Genomic DNA, 21218 nt, shown 5'->3' on the forward strand with positions numbered 1-21218 from the left:
TGTCTGTAGACCTAGGCAGTACTGATAGTAGTTTTGGAAGAAAGTATGTGAACAGGTCAGGTATAGAGTGCTGCTTCCTCTGGCTTCTGTCCTCCAAGGCATTTGTATATATAATCTGAGCTAGCAGTTAGCCTCAAATTCTCACCTGTCTTGTAGCTGTTCATGTCACTACTGTGGGCGTTGGTGTTCCTTGGCAAGGTACAACTAGTGAATGTCTGTTTTCTCCTTTGCAGTAAGCGATGACCTCATCAAGGACTGTTTAAGCATACTGTACAACACGTGTATATGTGTAAGTACAACTGCTGGGGAAATAAGTTTGATCCTGCAGCTCCTTCATGTGCTGAATATTAGTTCAGTTCAGTTGACAGTAGATCAGTGTTAAGGAAGATGCTGGGTTAAAGGCCTTTTGAAATACCTTGCCATTAAAATTCTGAAGCTAAAAGTGCATGCCTCAGATCATGCATGCAGGGAACATCCTCAGGATCGTTTACTTAATCACACATTTTATTATATCATAACCTAGGGAGCACTGTTTAACGAAAGTTTTAAAAAAAAGAGTTACTGACTTGGAGCTCTTCCAAAGACATCAACCTCATCTCAAGAGTTTGAGTCTTAATAGGTCATGTTCTCACTATTAAGTATATGTGTACACATGGGAGAGGGAAGAGAGGGAACATTTTTTTCTTGACTTACATGATTTTTTTTTTTTCTTTAACTACATGGAATGGAACTCTTGCAAGCTGTGAATAGCATAATATGTTAAGAAACAAGTTTGCAATTTATAGACTAGCTGCTGTTTGAATTCAGTATTACTGCTCTGTCTTGAATGAGAAGTGTTCAGGATCACAGAAATGTGTGTGCGATATTAACTGGTCTTATGTTTACGTGTAAATATTCAGGAAGTGTCTAAGCTAATCTAGTTCAGTGAGCACTGGTAATGTCAGTCATATGTAATAGACAGCTTTGCAAGCAGTGAGGATGTAGTTTTAAGTTACATTTAATTCCAGAAAAGACTGGCCACGCAGAGATCAGAGCATGAAAACTGTCTTTAATGATCAGAGCATGAAAGCTGGCCTGAATGAACTTGGTGATGAACCTGAGTTCATGCTTTAGTGTGATTTTTGGGTTCATCACCAAGTTCATTAAGGCTGATGCTTGATTGTTGTTGCTCAGACTCTGCCCAGCTGTGAGCAATGCTGGTAGTTTAGGAGGAATCTGGGGATTGCATTTACATACCATAAAATGGAGCTGGTTATAATTTGTATGGGAAACCAGGGACAAGCCTCTCTGACGTATTTCCAGGCATGCAGTGTTTACTTTTGATTCAGGCAAGTAAACAGTTGCCTTGAGATGAAGCCTCTCATCCGGGAGCCTGCAGTTTTTGCAAGTGTCATGATAACTTCAAACAAGGACTGGAGTTAGCTTTGGTCACCGTAAACACAATGTTTTCTGGTTTCGGGAATAGCTAATTGAATAACAAATCATCTGTTCTGCATGTGCCTGTAACATACAACTTCTCAGGGTGGGCTCTGACTTTGGGTCTGTGTGTGCATCTGCTGCTTTCTAGACGGAAGGAGTCACGAGGCGATTGGCAGAAAGAAATGACTTTGTGTTGTTCCTGTTTACACTGATGACAAACAAAAAGACATTCCTACAAACTGCAACGCTCATTGAGGATATCCTGGGAGTTAAAAAGGTTAGCACTGGTTTCTTAATTTTATTTGTTTGGCTTCTCAGGCCAGTAGAGGAAAGGCAGCTGGTGCTTTGAAGAGCTGCTGAAGATTGATAATCGTCTAAGCTAGCATTCCCACTGCTTGTAGCTTAATTGAAACCTGACTGTTTACAGTGAGCATTAACTTCAATCACATTTCATAAAGAAGCCAAATTATGCAAGTGGTATCATCTTGTAATGCTTTTGCATAGCTTGCAGAGGATGATGGGGGGTGAGTACCTAGCTGTCATCAAAGTACAACCAGTATTTCAAATAAAGAAGATGAACCTCATTTAAATTAATTTTTCATCCTTGTGTTCTGATTACACTTCAAATGTTTTAGTAGTCTTCCTGACATCTGGAAGGCTTATTGTGCTTCTCTCTTACCTTGGGATTTGTCGCCTCTCTGAGAAGTTATAGGCTGGGGGAACCAGGGCACTTAGGTCTTCTGCACAAAGTAGGTTTCTGAACTTGCTTTCCAGCATCATTGCAGCTTAGCACCCTGATGTGATGATTAGAGATGTAACCCTGGGAAAACTCAAAATGAATTGTCTCTATTTACATTTTGTGGAGAGATTCAGGATTCTGTAACTTCTTACGATTTTGTTAGGGTGAAGTTGGTGTACTTTGACACAGAAAACAAGCTTAATTTATGTGAGCATAAATGATTTTTGCTGAAAACTAACATCTTTTTATTATAAAGATTGTTGATAAAAAAGACTGAGAAAAATAATCTAGAAGTTGATTCTCATCTGTGAGTTTAATAGAAAATACAGAAGTGGAAAACAAAATTGAAACGTTATAATACCTAAATGTACTTTGTGTGTTAAATTAAGTTGCAGTGTTTGTGTTTTGGGTGGTGGTTTGTTTTTTTTTTTTTTAAATTAAAAGGCCCCCAGATTGTATGAAAATAGTCTTTAAAATATGGGTATCTACACTTTTGGAATTGATAAGTGACACCACTTGTAAATCACGGCTGTTTTCAGACTCTTCACTTGTCACTGCCTGCTTGCTCCTCTATTACTAACGTTGAAATAAGACACACATCCCCCCAGGGAAGAGCTCTGTAGCTGAAGCCTTCTGTGTCTGTGTTCACTTATTGAATGTCACATGCAACTTACTCGGTTGATGTTGCCTCCTCCAGGAAATGATACAACTGGATGATATTCCCAATCTTTCGAGCCTTGTGTCCAGTTTTGATCAGCAGCAGCTTGCGAACTTCTGCAGGATCCTTGCTGTCACAATTTCTGAACTTGACACAGGAAGTGATGACAAGCACACGCTTCTTGCCAAAAATGCCCAGCAGAAAAAAAACTTGGGTCCTTCTCGAGCTGAAATTAATCAAGGTAATTGTTATGTTGTGACCAAACACAGAAGAAACTCAACGGTGTGTAAAGTTTCCCTCTTCTCAATGTCACCTCTGTAGCCTAGGTTACTAGAGGATATTGTAAGCATTCTGTCTTGCAAAGCATTTTTCTTTATTCACTTTCCTCAAGGAGCTTCCTGGAAACAATCTGTTAATGAAACTTAATTTGTAGCTTTCAGTTTCATATGGTGGTGGTAAGTAGGTGAGTTAATTTCTGTCATTTCAGCCTCTCTGATGAACTGAGTGGCTTAAAATAATAGTGTTTGTTTTCTATCCCTCAGTCACTTCCAGGGCCTTCCCTCTAACAGCTCTGACTAATTTGGTGTCCTCCTTAAGATATGAGTTCCTGAACTAAAACTGCACGTGTGCAGTGTGGTTGCTGTCAGAGGAGTTCCTTCTCTGATTTTGTCTGACATTGTCTTGAGCAGGATGTCTGTCTTTATCAACAAGGAAAGTGTGTTTAATGTTAATAGTATTGCCCACCATTACCACACCAGCCTTGGAAATCCCTGGGTCTAATCTCAATTTTTAACTTTGGGCACAGTGCAGGTTTCCTTGTTTTGGCTGAGTATTTCTCAGATGCAGGAGTCTTGCCTAAAAGGATGAGTATGAGTTTGAGAGATTTAAATACCCTCAAATGTAGAATCTGCTGTTTTCAGCTCTTGCTGTGCTGAAAGTCTTCTGAGATTCTGAAGCAGATGTTTGCATAAACCCATGCCAGACAATTTTGGGAAGTGCAAAAGGGGATTTTGGAGCTGGTTCTCCCATCTTCTAAGATTTTGTTAGCCATGAACAGCAAAGCTCCACTGTGGTGTTGTAACTGCTGCCACCTCTACAGCATTCAGTGAGAGATGGAGAGCATAATACTACAGGATGCAGAAGCTGAGAAATTTTAAAGGGGGTTGTATTGTCTTCTGCCCTGTGATCACCAGAGCTTGCTTGTAAAGAGCAATGGACATGTATGTGTAGGTGTGGGTACAAAGTTTAATTTAAATTAGTTGAGCTGAATAAGCTTGGATCCTGCAAAGCTGAACTTAGCCAAGCAAATGTTTGACTAATCATTTTTTGCTTGCACAGTTAGGGACTGTATCTAAGACTGTAAAGCATACTCCATTGTGAAGAATTTTATCAGGGAGATTGTTCTTTCAGAGATGGTACCAGTGGGCAGAATCTCAGAACTCTTTCACATAGTGTTCATGGCCAAATTCTTTGTCCTTTTCTACTTGCATCTGCAAGTGTGTAGTGAAGTGAAGACTTAGCCATGTATCTATAAACAGGTCCTGTAATGAAGTTACTGTGTGAAAACTTTAGGACAAAATACAGTTCCTAGCACCTCCCCAGTCATTTTGCAGACCAGTGACTTCCGTTCTTGAACTGCTGTTAATAAGGGTGCAGTTCCACAACAATTAAAACCCTCTAACTTGGGGCTGCTGTCATGTGTTCCCCATCGGTTTTTCTCCATGATGAACCAGTTCAGGAAACTACTACTTAAAAAGCTAACAGCTTTCTGCCCAGCTACTGCAGTGAGCTAGTTCAGTTTGCAATGAGACAAGACAGCACAGGAGGTAAAATAAAGGAGGTAGCATCACACAGAGGAAAGGGGAGGTGGAGCTGCCCCTTCCAAGGGCTGCTGCTTTATTTCTGCCTGCTTAATTTTCAGCCAGATCACTTCCTTGATATTGACTCACTGAGGACTGGAAAATAGCAGTGCCAGCAAAAGGGAATTGGCTAGAAACAAGCAGTTAGAGTAGGGTAGAACTGATTTTTTTTTCCAGTGTAAGTCCAACACAAACCAGTTTAACACTGATTGAATTATTCCTAGGGTACGTACACTCTCTTCCAGTCCTTAATAGGAGAGTGCACCGACTTCTTCCATCTTTGGATCTTTTTAACCAGATGGAATTTGTTTCTGTGCACTCTTCTGTATTACTAATGCAGATATTTTGGTACCTTGTGATATAGAGGATTTGATGACTGTGTTGGTGAATTTAAATTGTAATAAAATTACTTTTCTTTTTCAGCTACACTTTTGAATATTCCAGGCTTCATTGAGCGATTGTGCAAGCTGGCAACACGGAAGGTGTCTGAAACAACAGGTACTTCCAGCTTCCTCCAGGAGTTGGAAGAATGGTACACCTGGCTGGACAATGCACTAGTACTTGATGCGCTGATGAGAGTGGCAAATGAAGAGGCGGAGCAGAGCAGTACAGGTATCTGGATTGCATTCCTTTAGCCACCATTAGCGGATGCATATCTTGACTTTCTTCAGCGTTTGCCACACGTTGCTTTTCCTTTCAAGCAGTACCTAGTCCCCTTTTCTTGCATGTCAGCATTTAGGTCTGATTCCTGTTTTGTTCTCATGTAGTACTGATTTTTTTCATGAGCTAAAGTTAGCAAAAGGAAATGTCCTACAGCAAACTGTGCCCTTTGCACACCTAGATAACGCTGTAAAGCTGTATATCCTCAGCACTAATCACCCCTGGAGTGACAAAAACTACACACACCTGAGGTAAGTGGACTACCAGGATTTTGCTCTAAAACTTAGGCTGATGGCTTTAGGTCTAAATACTTCATTGCAAGCAAGCTGTCCCTTCTTTAAAAAGGAAAGGTAGTTCCAGCAAAATCAGATAAGTTCACTGGAATAAAATAATTGTTCCAGGTGACCATATGGAAGTGTTAATACAACCTTAGGAAAATGGTTTGAAGCAAGCACCTGGTTTGTTTCCTTCATCCTTCGGTATTACAGTATGTCTTGTAGAACTAAATGTAGTCTGTAACGTAATGAGAATTGTCCCAGAATTTTAATACCTAAATCTTTGCTTCTGTGCTTGTTTGGAAAACTTTCTTCCTTACCCAGCTTCATTAGTTTTGTAGCAATTAATTGTTAAAACTTCTGAAAATACACAAAAAAACCTGAAATAAGTGAATGCTTCAACAGCGTCTTGTGCATACCTTTATACACACCAACTTGGTGGAAACTGGAGAATGCTTGGTATTTTGGAGGAGAATTTGCAAGGCAATTTTGCTGTGGTGAAACGTGCCCAGTCACAGCTCTTGACCCACAACATCAGTTAGCAAGCAAACCTAGGTGTACTTTCCCAGAATACTGCCTCAGTCTCCAGTGCTTGTGGCTTAGGGACTTCTGAGTCAGAGGTGGTGTCTGTGCTTCTTAGCCTTTGATGGTTTCCTTCCTTTGTGTGTTTGCCTAGTTACTGTTTCTTCACATGTGTTCAAAGAGCATTCGCGCTCTCCGGTGGCAGGGCAGTTCACCACTTAGTTATGTATTGTGTCAAGAGCTAACTCCTTTCTGAACTGCAACCTACAAGTTGCACTGCATTCCTACTTTCTCAACGTCACTCATGATTTCTGCCATTTTTCCGCTTGCAGTCATGGCATGTTGTATCCTATTTCTGCTCTTAGCAGTATAAATCTAGATGGGGCTATGAAAATTATGTAACTGTGGCCTAAGTACTGGTACTGAGGTATAAAATGAAAGTAAACTAATAGTAAATGCTTCTGTTAATCTCGCCCCTACTTTTATTATGTTTTTTGCCATGTCATTTACTGCAATAGTTTTGAATTCATAAAGGTGATCCTACTTACTTTAGGTAGATGAATCTAATTTTATCTTTTCTAAAGTTCCAGCTATATTTTTTGTCTTCTGTAGCATTTAACTTGGTTATTTGTTGTACATCACTATTTGAGAAGAAGATTCAAGCAGACGTGCTGGTCTTACATCTGCAGTGTTTCGGTATAAAAGTAATAACTGTAACAAATCCTTTCCTGTTGAAGCTGCCTCGGGCTCACATCTTTACCATCTTGTTCAGAGTCTTCGGATGAAAGTGGATTGGCCAACACCTCTACACGGACACAGCTTCCACAGTCCATGAAGATCATGCACGAGATTATGTATAAACTGGAGGTGTTGTATGTTCTCTGCGTGCTGCTCATGGGGAGACAAAGGAATCAGGTAAGCACTTGTAAACACTCACGCATGCAGAAATTGATGTCTCTTTAAACCTAAGTGCTCACTAATTAGGTCATGGACACAGAAACATGAAGGGCAAAGCTCAGGGCATAAAGCTGGGCAAATCACATCATTGCAGTGCTGCATAAACAGCCAGGCAGTGTTTTTCATTGCTGAGAACCAGAATGAGCCGTGGGACAGGGCTCGTCACAGGTGGTGCTGGCCAGTGTCAGGGCTCTGCAGAGCTGCTGCTCTGGTGCGGGATGGGTGTGGGAGGATGTCTCCCGGGTGAGGTGCCCTGTCTCGGTGTGAGGAAGCGTGTGGGTGTACCTGGGTGCTTCAGCCAGGAGTTCCCCCTGCTCCTGGTGCACTTAGTGACCTGCTTGGATGGAGCCTCTTCAGGCCTTCCCCTTCTTCGGCTACTTTCACTTTTGGAAATCCCCGCGGGGGATGGGGTATGTGAATGGGTGATTTTTGCAGTAGGTTCCCATGTCTCCGCTGAGTGTAAGCATGTAGTTAAACTCAGCTGGGAGGATACCCTTAAGTGCTGTCTGCACTAGGTGCTGCCTAGAAATCCCACTCATCTGTTCCTTTTGTGTTTCTTGCTTTTGAAATGAGAAATAATTTGTTCCCTGCCTCACATAGGCTTATGGAGAACCAGTCACTGCCGCTTGGCTGTAGTTTGATTTAAATGGGTCAAAAGCATATTGTGAAGGGAAAAGAAAAGCAATCCGTTGGTGCAGTTTTGACAGGTTTCCAACACTGGCAGTCTGCTCAGCTCAGCAGAACAGCTTGGAATAGCAGGGGCATTCGGATGCCCTAGAGACTGGGAGGATCAAATTGGTTGAAGGGCTGTTGTATTAGACAAGAGTAGCAGTGTTGGGGGGCTGTTGCTTGAACACATTTATCTTGAGTGTCTTGTTCTTTACTAGTAACCTCCCACTGTATAGGAGTCACAAATGCTTGCCATAGACAGTCTCTTAAATCTCTTAATCTGAATTTAAAATAGAAGTGTATTTGTAGTATGGTCCAGACATAACCTGTTCACTCTGAACCTACAGAGTCACTTGTCTCCCTCATCTGAGCAGGACGTGACATTCAGATAGATACTTGGCATTGAAAAAAAAATTCTGTATAATAGTAACAAGAGGAAACTAACCATTCTTGCAGAAACCACAATCGCTACCATAAGAAATTCATAATCCTGTTCTCATTCCTTTTAGAAGTACGGTTTCTATTGGGCATAAAACAAAATTTTAAAAAAGCCTAAGACATAACTGGAACTACCAGAACATGCATCTGTTAGGAGGACTTTTTTTTTTTTCCATTGTATCAAGTCACATCACTGCCTGATTTCACCACAAGAATGCGGTTTTATAGGTACTGCAGAAACTACTTGCAGCTTGCACTCATCCTGCTGCCACCTGTTCAGGGAGCTGGCAGTGTTTTCTCCCTTGCCTTCCTGGGTCAGTTCTAGGGTGTTACTGTCAAATGGGACAAGGTAGAAAGTATGCTGTTGAAATAACTAGCTTTGAAGCTAGTTTGGGTTTTTTGTTGTTTAATTCTCTGGGAAAACAGCTCTTTATACTTCCTCTGCTACTTCTGCCCCCATGCAGACAGGAAAGCTGCCTCAAGATAAAGCTAGCATGCGGTTTCACTTCTCCAGGGCCGATTCAGGACTGGAATTGAATCCTTGAAAGATTTGAGTTACTTCATTCCTAAACACTTTTTGTCCAGAGCTACGTCTTTCTGTAAAATCCACTGCCTTTGAAACACATGATATATCCTTCATTCTTTAATCTACATAATGTTTTCAAAGACTTGTGTGACAGATGCGAATCCATTGTCTTTCCTAAGCAGCAGTCAGATTAAGAACTAGAGCTGAGCTGTTCTACTCTAATAAGCAGGGAATGTCAGTGTGCAATAGCGCTCTCGCTGACAAGCATTGCAGCTGCTTGATGGTATCTGTTTTTCTGTGAGGGAATAAAAGCATGGGATCTGTGATATCAGTCTTCCAGTCTGAGCAGCTAAAGGTCCTACTGGCTTTATACTGGAATAATTTTGCATAGAATTTCTAAAGGACATTGCAAACCTGCTTCAGTCCACTATGATAAACAACATAATGGTCTGGCATTTGCTTGAAGCGTGATGGTTTCCTAACAAACTCAACCTGTTGTGGAATGTTTACTCTAAATCCTTGGTTTAAACTTGACTGCTGGCTAACTTGCACAAATTGACAGCCATGCTAGCAGCGACTTGGCCTCTACCTGCTGCTGCGTTGGGATGATCACACCCTAAACTGCTCTCCTTACTTATTTTTCTAGGCTCTCTTGCATATCTGTATTGTGAAAGGCAACCAGTTGATTTACTTGTTCCTTCTACAGGGAGCCAAACTGCACGCGTCAGGAGCTCATAATAGTTTTAGTAACAAGAAAGCAATAGAGCAATTCGTGTGAAGCTGGACAGCATCAGGAAAAAGTCAAAGGAGTTTGAATATAGAGCAGGCTGAGTAATTGTGATGAGTTTGGGGTCTGGGAGAGAGTGTGATCCAAAGACAATGACTGTGATTCAGGAGCTTTGTCATGCAACTGTCTGTCAGGTGAGAATTTAGCGTTAAGCAAGCTAAAAGTAAACTGAACACATTGGAAATTAGGGATGAGTCATTTGGAATAAGCAGATTATGCTCTGTGTGGAAAGGAGCAGATCCACAAGTTAAAAGGATGAGCATAGAGAGCTCCTCTTTAAGTGAGGGGCTGAGGCTCCAGCAGGCAACTGGCACGCTTGGTTTCATCCTGTTGTGCTTGTGCCATGCTGGCCACTGAGGGACGGGAGGACTACAGGGAGTGCTTTGTTTGGAGAGATTCCTCAGAGCTGTTTTTGTTGGAGGCTTGTGACTAGATCAAAGTGTCTGAAAGCATTTTAAAGTAAGGGAGCATTGAAGGACTCCAAGCTTTGCAATCTGTCAGGAGTATGGGTGAGGTGGGAAAGAGCTGCTTGGTTCCTCGGGTGTGATATTCCGAGATGCCCAGCAGTGGGAATATGATTTCCATATAGATGGGCAAGTTGGTGGCTAAAGCCAAGAGGAATGCAAAAGGCCATCAGCTATACTGCAAACAAGAATGATAATGAAAACCTGTAAAATAGCATTGGCTTCAAATATGTTTGATTCATTCAAGTATGTGAGGAAGTAGAACAAAATGGAGTGATCTGCTTGAAATAATACTAATTATAATTCTGCATCTCAAGGATGACCTAAGTTATTGTTTAGGTGACTTGATTTTAAGAAATATTTCTATGACAGCTTTGGGAACGTAATTTTTACAGCATGTTGGGAAGCCCCAGTTGTGTGTGGCTTTCATTTGCACTACATCTCAAGGGATACTGCTTGTTATAAGCTGATGAGAGTCCCACTTTGTATTTCTCCTATTCCTCATCTTCCAAATTGCTTCCATCAAAAGTATCAAAGCTTGGACTGAAGGTATTTAACAGCTGTTCACACCAAAATTATTAGGTTTTTTACATGAGTAACTCTATAATCTGTTTCAAACATCATGATGTACTGTGTCCTAGCTTGGCAGGCAGACTGATTAGTAAACCTGAGTAATTTGACATTTTCTTCTGTTCTGAGCATTCTCTAAAGAAGTTCAATTTGCCCTTAACCGGAAGGAGCAGTGCTTGAACTGCAGTGTGGTTGTGTTACTGCTGGAGTCTGCTTTGCTCAGAACTCCTGCCTAGGGCACTTGAACAAAACTGGTATCAGTAGTTTGTGTTGTCTTCAGAGGACTACCTCAGCTTCAGCTGTGTGAAATGGAAAGGCAAAGGATTCCCAGTGGGAGATTGGCAGCAATTTTTTTTTTTTTGGTGATACCTTGAAGTTGGATATAGATGTATTTTCTATGTGCTGTGAGCGATCTCCCAATGTCCAGAGCTGCTTCCAGAGGCACAGTGGTTAACTGAAGTACTGGCTAACAGCTTTCTCCCAAAATGTCTGTTTTCTATCCATGTCCACCAGATGGAAACTACCCTAACGATACACCATGGTTAGTGTGCATATTACACAAACACATGCTGTTTGATAAACAAATTCACTCTTTCTGTTGTCAGAGGATGATGTAATTGTGCCCATCTGTTTACCACGCTGTGTTATATCCATATTTGAGGCTGCAGCAAATGAGGATGTATTTCTGTTTTCCAGGTTCATAAAATGATAGCAGAGTTTAAACTGATTCCTGGCCTCAATAACTTGTTTGATAAACTGATCTGGAGAAAGCACTCAGCATCAGCCCTTGTTCTGCATGGACACAATCAAAACTGTGATTGTAGCCCAGTAAGTAACTTTCAAAATTCTGTATTGGATTTTTATCCTGTTGTGTAATTCTGAGGAATTCTATTGAGTAACTGGATGCTTGTATAATAAATTAATTGAGATGTGGTAGCGTTCTGGTTTTTGTGAATTATTTTTTTCAATTCATTCTTTATCTTTGGCTCATGTTAGCAATTTAGCAGAGAGCAATTTAGCCTCTCCTCTCACTCATAGTTTGGGAACTGGGAGAGGTGTAAAGTCTGTGGTTCCTGGAGACCAAAGGTAGAAGACAACCAAAACTTAAGGAAATGATAGCTAGTGGATCTAGCAAGGAAAGGCACAGAAGGAAAAATGCATCCGTCAGGGTTGGGGTGAGTTGGTGGGTTTTTTGGGGGGTGGGGGTATATTTTGTTTAGGTTTTTTTTTCCCCAGACCTAGATGTTCTAAATCGATCAGTATAGTGATGAGGTTTTTTGCCTTTGCAGTGAGAAGAAATTATTAACCATGCATAGGCTTGGAGACAGTCTCCACTTCTGTTCTATTTTGGGAAGCCTGCAAAGTGTAGCTTTCTCCATTTATGCAAGTCACTGGCTCTGCTGTCCAAACGGATTTGATTTGGATAGGTTTTCAGTTCATCTGTTTCATGTCAGCTTGGTAACCAATGATATCCAAAAATACTGAAAGTTTTTTTTACATTTCTTGTCTCTTTTTAGGACATTACTTTAAAGATACAGTTCTTGAGGCTACTTCAGAGCTTTAGTGATCACCACGAGTGAGTATGAAAAGCTGTGGTAGATTGTGGCTCAGCGCTGTTGTTTGCCTGGTCGCAGTTACAGCAGGTGTCCCAGGCACAGTGCGGGCTCCATGGGAATGGAACCTTGTACTGTCCTAGAACTCCATTCAGATATTCATGTGCCTTTCAGCTCCTGCTCTGAAAAGGATAAGGATATGCTCTCCAGTGGGCATGTTTTAGTATGTCTGTTGATTATTAAAAATAGCCAATTTTGCTTCATGTTGAAACAAACTGAAACATTTATATGGTGAGTTAACACTTTCTGGCTGAAGAAAGAAGGCAGCTTTCATGATGCTGTTTATCTGTCTTCTCCCTGAGAGTTGGTAGTGAGCCAGTGTGTTCACAAGAGCTCATGTAGCCTGTGGGGACATGTTCAGATTTAATTCAGAGTGGAACAAGCATGAAACAAAGCCTGTTGGAAGATCAGGGTGAAAGACAGCGTACCTCTGAAAAGGTTAATCAGGACGCTTTTGCCTTTGTAAAAAGTCTGGGAAGACATGACTGCTGTCTAAATGCCAGTAGTGGAGAAGACCTGATTAAACTGTATGGGGAAAATGTTAGGGGAACAATTATCTGTCAGCTAGCCATTAGGAAGCTAGGTTGGAGATGGGAAGAAGGCTTCTGTTTGCCTTCAAAAGGCATACTTAGAAAGCCTGACTCTGCTGGAGTAGCTGAGGGGTGATGCAGTTTGCTTGGGGTTTTTTTAATGCTGTACTGCTGATACAGAGGTACTTGCTCTGTTCTGACTTGTAGAATCATATTTTGTATTCTGTCAGTGTCCTGTTGCTCTAATTCAGTCCTGCAGGATGCTGTCCTGTTCCTTACAAACATCTGCATTGGAGGCATGTTGCACTCCTTGCCTAGCTGGTCATACCTACAGCCAGGGTGATCTTTTTGTGTAGGTACTGCTAGATATGCATATTGGAAGTATCAGCTTCTTTGATTGTGGAGTATTAACTTTAGAATGGGGAGCTGCTGGACATGCTGTAAACATAAAGGGAAGGCTGACCTATCGTAAATCCTCCATGTGAGACACTGCCCAGGAGTCACGCCAAGTTTTCTAATAAAATCTCTTTAGGTGATGTTCCTACTTAAGTGGCTACTACAAAGATCTCAGTCTTGTTTAAACAGAAAACAACTTTCAGCTGTAACAATTGAGCAAGTGGAACATGTGGAATCTGGTTAGGGTTTTTAAACAAATAGTTACATGAACTTTCCATGAAATCACAGATAAGCTGAGTTAGCTGAGGACAAAATGAGAGCAAGTACTTAACACAGTTTTACTGAAGTTAGTATTAGTATGTATAAACCAAACTTGTGGAGCTGTTTATTGCATGGAGAGAGGAGTTATTTTCATTACAGAAACCTGTTGATCCAGATCAAAAGAAGCTTCACATGACAGCCTCAGTGGGCACTAATCTGGAAGATAGTGTTTGAAGCAAGAGGGCATACACATCACCTTTCTGGCCTAATAATTTGTCTTCTGTGTAGTTGCTGTGTTTTGATGAACAGGCTCTCTTTGCACACCCTCACACTCATCACTGCATCCTCTGTTCCCTTAGGTTTCCTGAAAATAAATCTTTGCTATCTGATTCTGAGCTCTTTGAAGTAGGAGGACTAAGGGAGCACACTGACACTGGGCAGGGAGTCTGTCAAAGGGAGCCTTTGGACTACATTTCTACTTTGTCAGACTTGTTCTGGATTTAATTTACTTTACAGATAAATTAATTGCTTTTCATTATTAAAAGTTCTGTATTTGATAAAGCATTTCATGAAAATTCCTTGGGTTTATATCCATTCCTGTTCTGTTTTCTACATTTCATTAAGTTTTTAATTATTTCCAGAGTAAACAGTTTGCTCAGAGTAATAAAATACTGGGAGGATTGACTACTTTTTTTGCAGTTTCTGCCTTCTAACTGAGAATTTTTGCTGACAAAGAGCACGGTCACTGTAAGGCAGAGAAAAACTGTAGGAAGCTGTGAAAAAAATTTGCTATTTAAATCTTCTGAAATTCAGCAAAATGTTGTTGAAATTTTAGAAAACCAACGTTATTCAGAAGCAAATATTTACAAAACAAACCATAAGATCCTGAACAGGTCAGCAGAGAACCACCATCTCAAAGCTGGTGCTGGGGGGGGTGGGGAGAGGAGTAGAGTGTGGCTGTGAAGAACCAGAAGGGTGAAAGCTGGTTGCCTTGTCCTGCAGCCCTCATGGGCGCATGGCTTCACTCTTCATGGAATCGCACATTGTCTGCCTCTTGAATGCATCATATTTTTCTCCCCTACTCCCCGTCTTGCTTTAGGAACAAGTATCTCCTTTTAAACAGCCAAGAACTTAATGAGCTGAGTGCAATCTCCCATAAAGCCAACATCCCTGAAGTTGATGCAGTTGTCAACACAGACAGGTGAGTAGGGGTAGGGGGTTTAGGTCAGCAGCTTCTAGCATTTTGCAAGCACTTACATTTCAGGTTGGATGTCACGTTTTGTTTGAGGTCCTTCTGTCCACCACGCTTGCTTTAATTTCAGTGACGTATTTCAGCGGGAAGTGCCTGGGTTTGTACAATATTCGTGGTCGTTAGCAAATCTAAAGTGTGCTTGTGCTCAGAGTAAGACTCTTTACAAAGCAAAAGACTTCATTATGAAGTGTTAGGTCTGCCTGTTTGTCTTGCCTTTCTCACTGCAGGCATTGCAGACAGACCTGGCAAGTAAATTGGGATCCCTCTAATGCATGAATTGCTCATACTAATAATCTTAGTTTTGAGATTCAGGAGCAGTCTGTACACACGTAATGTCCATTTCCAGTCTGCATAAACAGATCTAAGTGTGTCTGCTTAGAGTCTTTATTTTAAGAGCAGCTAATAACTAGAATAAGCTAAATTAGATTAACATGTTAAGCCACTTACAGAATCTCTAGTGTTATTCGAGTATCTGTTAGATTGACTATTTTGATTTAATAGGCTCTTTAATACACTGTTCTGATGTACAAACTTCACAATGTGAAATATTGTTTGCAGAATTTAGTTGTCAGAATAATCCTAGAGTATCAGCAGGGACTTGGTCTGCACAGAGCAGATTTACCTTGCTCCAAAAGGGACCTCTCTAAGAGGATTTCTAGATTATCATTATTATCATAACACTGTGCCTAATTGGGAAGAAATGGTGTCTCTATTACTCAGATCCTTCCAAGCACAGGTATGTTTCTGGCTTTGAAAAGGAGTAAGTATTTAGGGGGAAGAATTCACCCTCTTGGGAGCACACTGAAAGGAAGTGGGTCAAGAGTATAAACAGCTTTTTCCGTCTCTCCCGAGTGTTAGTAAGAACAGACTATCCTGCTGCAAGAAAACCACTTCTCACAAGGGCTTTGTGAGCTGGCTATCGGCTGTCCAGCAGAGGTGCTGATACAGTATGTAGCCATTATGCTAGGTACATCTGCTGAATATGCATGCTGGGGTGTTTTTGGGGTACAGGAGTGCCAATTGAAGCATCTCACGCTACCCCTGTGGGATGGTGTGTAGCCAGGCAGGCAGCATTGCTCATTGCTCCCTAAACTTAGGAGTTTTTTCACCCTTAGCATTTTGTTTACATGTTGCTTTTCTGGATATATGAGATCAAGGCATTGCTTCTGCATAAGCTTACTGTAGGCAGATGCTCCACTGAAGATGCTGTTTAATAGAAGTAGTATTGCAGTTCTACAGCCTCTGTACTTTCACTAGTACATACAGAAGAAGGTCACCTCATGTAGCATCTAGGTTTCCGTACTCTGCCTCCAAAATGGAACCTGAAGCTTCCTTTACATTTGTTGATCGAAAAAGGTGTGTGTTTCATTCCTAAATTCAAATGTGCTATGTGGTTTTTATTCTAATCTCTTAATTCCTACAAGATGTGAATTGATGTTTCTGAAATCATTCAGATTTTGAGAGAAAATGAGTAATTTTTCTTCAGTGTTGAAGTCATGACTACTTAAGTCATGCTGCAGGTATTGTAGATGTTTACCAAAGGCAGTGAGGAGAACTCTTCCACTGGTAGAACTCGTAACAAAAGTTAATGAATATTTGTAATGTATATTTAATACTGGGATTAAAAGCTCTGGAGAAGAGACTGGATTTGGTGTTCTACAAGGTACAGTGCTTGCCAGCCCTTCCACTCATGCTGTAATTTCTACACGTGTTCCAGGAGTCTTGTCTGTGATGGGAAGAGAGGTTTGTTAACCAGACTGCTTCAGGTCATGAAGAAGGAACCAGCTGAATCCTCCTTCAGGTGGGTTCACTTTGCACTGTAACATGCTGTTTTAAGTTGACTGGGAAGTTGTTTTGTTATCATACAGCTCACAGCAGTTGTAAATGCTTGAAAATAATAAGCTGAGATAAGATCTGGCTTTGTTGCACTTGGCTGCAGTGGCAGCGCAGGTGAGGGAGAATGTCGAAGCTTGCATTGGACTTTGGACCCCATACAGTTGGTGATTATCTGCAGGATCAACAGGTCTGGCTCCAGCTTCAGTTTGGAACGAAACAGATTAGGAAATTTGATTTAAATTATAGCTATGATTAAAAATACCTCCCTTGTTCCAGAATTAAAACCTTATTTCTTCTATTTCTCAGGTTTTGGCAAGCAAGGGCAGTTGAAAGTTTTCTGCGAGGCACCACCTCCTACGCAGACCAGATGTTCCTCCTAAAGAGAGGACTCCTGGAGGTAATGAAGTATATGTCAAGCTTCCTCTGTAATGTATCTCCAAAGCAATCAAAGATTTATCTGTAATGAAGTCAGAAGGGGGTAAAAATACTGTGTGAGATATTCACTGAGAATAGGGCAATTTTTGAAAACTATTTGGGAATTCTCCTTGTGGCAACCAGGTGCAGGGTGGCCAGTTGTATAGCCTGCATCACTGGGAAGTTAATTTAACAGAAGACTCATGTGAATTATTGTCTTTAGTTCTGTCATCTAAGAACTAAACCTGCAGATAAATGTTTTAAATAGTGATAAAATCAGAGTCTGTGCTGTACTGCTGGCTCGGGCTGAACTGTGGCAATAACATGTTTTCCTCCCGTGCCAGCATATTCTCTACTGCATTGTTGATAGTGAGTGCAAATCACGAGATGTGCTTCAGAGTTACTTTGACCTTTTGGGAGAACTGATGAAATTCAATATTGATGCATTCAAGAGGTTCAACAAGTACATCAACACAGATGAAAAGGTAAATATTTGTAAAAGCTGTCCCCAGTGGGTCAAATTACATGCTTTTATAACCAAACGTAGCATTAAAATTCAGATTCATTTGCTGATTTTGGTGTGATTGTTGAGCTTGGTGCCCAAGAAACGCTAAGGAGTGAGCTGCCAGAGTCTATTCACAAGCATGTATGTTGCTGCGTACACTGGTGTTTTCAGAAGTGCTCCCAGCTGTTCTGAGTCAGCAAGTGCTGAGATGTTCAGAAAACATTGCCCTGTTACATGATCAGGCAGGTCTAAGGTCAGGGCTCAAAGATGGTAGATGGTGGTGTGGAGTCACTGGGTTTGGGGTTAAGCTGATAGTTGCGGACATTGAAACAGGCTCCAGAAAGTCTTTTACTGGAGCCTGGGGGTGAATTCTTCATGGAGATCACTTTAAAATACTCAATTTGAAACTACAAAAAGACATAACTTATCTTTGATGTTATTTGAACTTACATTGTAAGAAGTCAGGGCTGATGTAATTACCTATAAAACTTAGTTGCATATGTAGATCAAGAATGGGCAGCACTCTATGCAAATTGGTTTCATGCTCTTGTGCAGTTTGTGCATATAACATCATCTGTTGGGTAGGTTTTGAATTACCTCATACTCTTGCTTATGTTACTGTAGTTTTTCTCTGATTGCTGTTAGGTCTGGCAGACCTTGGAGAATAGAAGCAGAGATACATTTAAAAAAAAGATGTATTTAAACTCACATGTTCTGGAGAATCTCTCTTTATACTTTGTGTGTGCTTCCTATTTATTGATCTATAACTCTTGAAAAAAAGTTCTCCCTCTGTATGAATCCTTTACTGTATTCCTCCCTAGCCCTGTCTGCTTGTAGAAAATAAGCATAGGAAAACGGAGCTGGAAGAACTACAGAGGCCAGCAGCCACGCTCATCTCCCTCTTTCCAAACAAGTAGTATATGAAATCTTGGTCTCATGGAAGTGACACAGCTTCAAAAGAGATTTTAGTGGTGCCAAGACTTTGACATTTTCCTGTTCCATAGTGTTGTTAAGGTACTTGCTATAGGGATCCTTTGGTCAGCCCTCAGTGCCCGTATTGGCTTGGGCTGGGTGACGCAGGCTCAGGAGTGTCTGTCTCCTCTTGTTAGAGATAACAAAAAGATAATGGCCCAGAGGATTTTGGCATTCAGAACTAAACTCTTTTCTGAAGGGAAGGGAAAAATGTCCATGTCAGTAAGCCTTATGTTGGTGAAGTGCATGTCTTAGGCACTTGTGCTCAGAATTCAAGTGGTTTCTCCAATAACCTTCAAGAACTGTACTCTTTCAGTGTTGAAAATCTAGACAACAGTTACTGTTGCCCTACTCACCACACCCTGTTCGTAACTCTTCCTACTTGGGTTCACCAACCTGTTTCCCTTGTGCCAACAGAGTAATTGGTTCAGTACTCCTCTTGGCCACAGGCATTCTGAGAAGGGTATGAAGTGTTGTTCTGCCAGAACTCATCTAGGAGTGTTCATATAGGATGAATTTTTTTGTTTTTTAATGAACACTAAAAACTATTTCTCTTCAGTTCCAGATATTTTTAAATCAGATCAACAGTTCATTGGTTGACTCAAACATGCTTGTTCGCTGCATTACACTGTCCCTGGACCGATTTGAGAATCAGTCTGATGCTAAAGGTAAAGAATTAGAAATGGGAGGTGTGTGTTTAGTAGTGATAATGGTTAAGTTTGGGCTTTGAAAATTTTAGACAGAGGTATGCCACCCTGCAGGTTTGTTGCTACAGTCTGAGCACTAGTTCTTATTGCCATATTGCTTGGAACAATGTGTCCAAACTTCAAGAACCTGATGATTGTCTTTTTCCTCTTGCTGCAGTTGCAGAAGTCCTGTCAGAGTGCCGCCTGTTATCATATATGTCCCAGATGTCCATGAGAATGTCCTTTCTTTTCCGTCTCATTAATATTATTCATGTACAGACACTTACACAGGTAAAGAGCTGACAGTAACCTCGCAGTTTTCTTGCTGATACTGTGTAGTGATGAGCTGGGCTGGGAGCAGGGAGGAACTTGGCTTCTCTTGAGGAGACCCGTGTCCCTCCTTTCATGATAGACGTAGGAGCACCTCTGCACGGTTACCTTGAGCGTGTTTTGTAAGGACATGTGTACAACCAGTGGTTTTTTGGTGTGTGTGTGGGGGGGTATTTCTGGTTTGGTTTTGTTTCGTTTGACCTACTGTGTCATTTTTGCTTTTAGGAAAACGTCAGTTGTTTGAACACAAGTTTAGTTATCCTAATGCTGGCCCGAAGGAAAGAAAAGCTACCTTTTTATCTGCGCACTTTGCAACAGATGGAATATACAGAAAAATACCCAGGCTTCATCCTGAACAACTTCCACAGTCTCTTGCGATTCTGGCAACAGCATTACCTCAACAAGGATAAAGACAGCACCTGCTTAGAAAATGTATGTGAACCTTTTACCGTAGCAAGAATTGGTCATAGCAATATCTGTCTACTAGTCACCTAGCAAAAATGAGAAGTGAGAGGTGGTGAAGGGAAAGAAGGGGGCAAGTTTTGCCCCCTGGTGTAATGTTCTGTAGTGCTTTTCACACCATCCTACCCTGTCAGGTCCCTTCTGCAGGCAGGAAGGTGCTGGGTTTCCCTGCAAACAAGACCTTAGGTGGGGCTTGCTGGTGCTGCTGGGTTTGGGAGACGGGGCTGGCGAGATGGCCAGCCCTGCACAGGGATGTGGAGGCAGGATAGAATCCGGCTCCCAGACTAGTTAGCACCTTAACCAGACTGTCCCCTCTCTTCCTGGCATGACAGTGCAGAAAGAGTATCTGGTGTAGCTGCTGGAAGGCAGCTGCCCTGTGGAAGCAGCCTGCAAGTTTCCACTCCCAGAGCTGGTGTGTCATGGCCCTGAGAAGAGGAAGAAATGACCTGTGATGAGGAGCCTCCCCTGTATATGCCCTAGAAGGCTGAAGTGAGGTTGTGTAGGTTTCTTCCTTGACTTTTCAGTGATTGGGTGGAAACTAACAGGTTTTTAATGTGTTCACGGAGAAGTGCTTTGCTGTGGTGTGTCTGTCTGCTGCAGCTCACAGCCCCATGTCTGTGGCGTGAGTGCAGTGCAGGCCGTCTGCTATAGATGAGCTGCCTGAAGAGGAGCAGCATTAATGCGTTGAAGTAGTTAAAATAAGGAGCTTCGGTTCCCCAGAAAGGAGGAGTGTGATGGGTGGAGTCTGCGTGGGAGGGAGGAGCTGCATGAACAGTGCAGATTTCAACACTTCTCTCGCAGGATGTGTCCTGCTTGGGCCCTTGCTGGGCTGAGCAGGATAGTGCGGGGCCTGCAGCGCCCGGGCGCTGTGTCACAGCGTTCGTGCCAGGGCTTGAGGTGTCCCCAGCTCACTGTGCTGCGGAGGGGAGATGTTGCTGAGACCAAAGCTCTCGGCCATTGCTGTGTTTCAGGGTCACATCCTGCCGTGCACACACGTGTGGTACTCGTTCTGTCACGGGCCGCTGGTGGGGTGGAAATAGATAGTTGTCCAGCGTGTAAAGGCTTTGGGTAATGCCTGATGGGTGTAGGGCTGCTGGAGAGGCCTTTTGGCCTTGAGAGAATGATTCAGGAAGGATGTGAGCAGGGAGTCTTTGTGTCTGCCCTAGGAGTGGGAGCTGTTGCTGCATTGGCTTGATGTGCGGCGCCGCATGTCCCAGCTTGTGTTCGGAGTGGACAGGGAACAAGTTTAGGCTCGTGTGTGTGTGTGGTGCTACAGGCAGCCCTGCCTGCTGGCGCGGGCGGGCGTGCTGGGGTGGTGTTCACCCCGTGCTGCTCTCCCGTGGGTGCTGGGGGTGCAGCCCCTGTCTAGAAGGTGCAGTTGTTCCCGCATCCACCCCCCGGGGAGGGCAGGCTGGACG

The 21218-nt window shown here is 42.2% G+C and overlaps 1 protein-coding gene across 1 annotated transcript in view; it reads left to right on the top strand.

Annotated features, from left to right (window-relative positions):
* TRPC4AP (transient receptor potential cation channel subfamily C member 4 associated protein) overlaps positions 1 to 21218 on the top strand; it is a 37863-nt gene that overhangs the window by 14415 nt on the left and 2230 nt on the right. The window contains exons 5-18 of the mRNA XM_074920596.1: positions 234 to 289; positions 1568 to 1696; positions 2856 to 3057; positions 5099 to 5287; positions 6905 to 7047; positions 11240 to 11371; positions 12061 to 12119; positions 14443 to 14544; positions 16313 to 16396; positions 16738 to 16828; positions 17190 to 17330; positions 18882 to 18990; positions 19187 to 19299; positions 19564 to 19770. Of these exons, the coding sequence (XP_074776697.1) occupies positions 234 to 289; positions 1568 to 1696; positions 2856 to 3057; positions 5099 to 5287; positions 6905 to 7047; positions 11240 to 11371; positions 12061 to 12119; positions 14443 to 14544; positions 16313 to 16396; positions 16738 to 16828; positions 17190 to 17330; positions 18882 to 18990; positions 19187 to 19299; positions 19564 to 19770 (1757 nt within the window). The remainder of the gene's footprint in view (positions 1 to 233; positions 290 to 1567; positions 1697 to 2855; positions 3058 to 5098; positions 5288 to 6904; positions 7048 to 11239; positions 11372 to 12060; positions 12120 to 14442; positions 14545 to 16312; positions 16397 to 16737; positions 16829 to 17189; positions 17331 to 18881; positions 18991 to 19186; positions 19300 to 19563; positions 19771 to 21218) is intronic.

Source organism: Athene noctua, chromosome 16 (genome assembly GCF_965140245.1).
Source record: "Athene noctua chromosome 16, bAthNoc1.hap1.1, whole genome shotgun sequence".
NCBI lineage: Eukaryota > Metazoa > Chordata > Aves > Strigiformes > Strigidae > Athene > Athene noctua.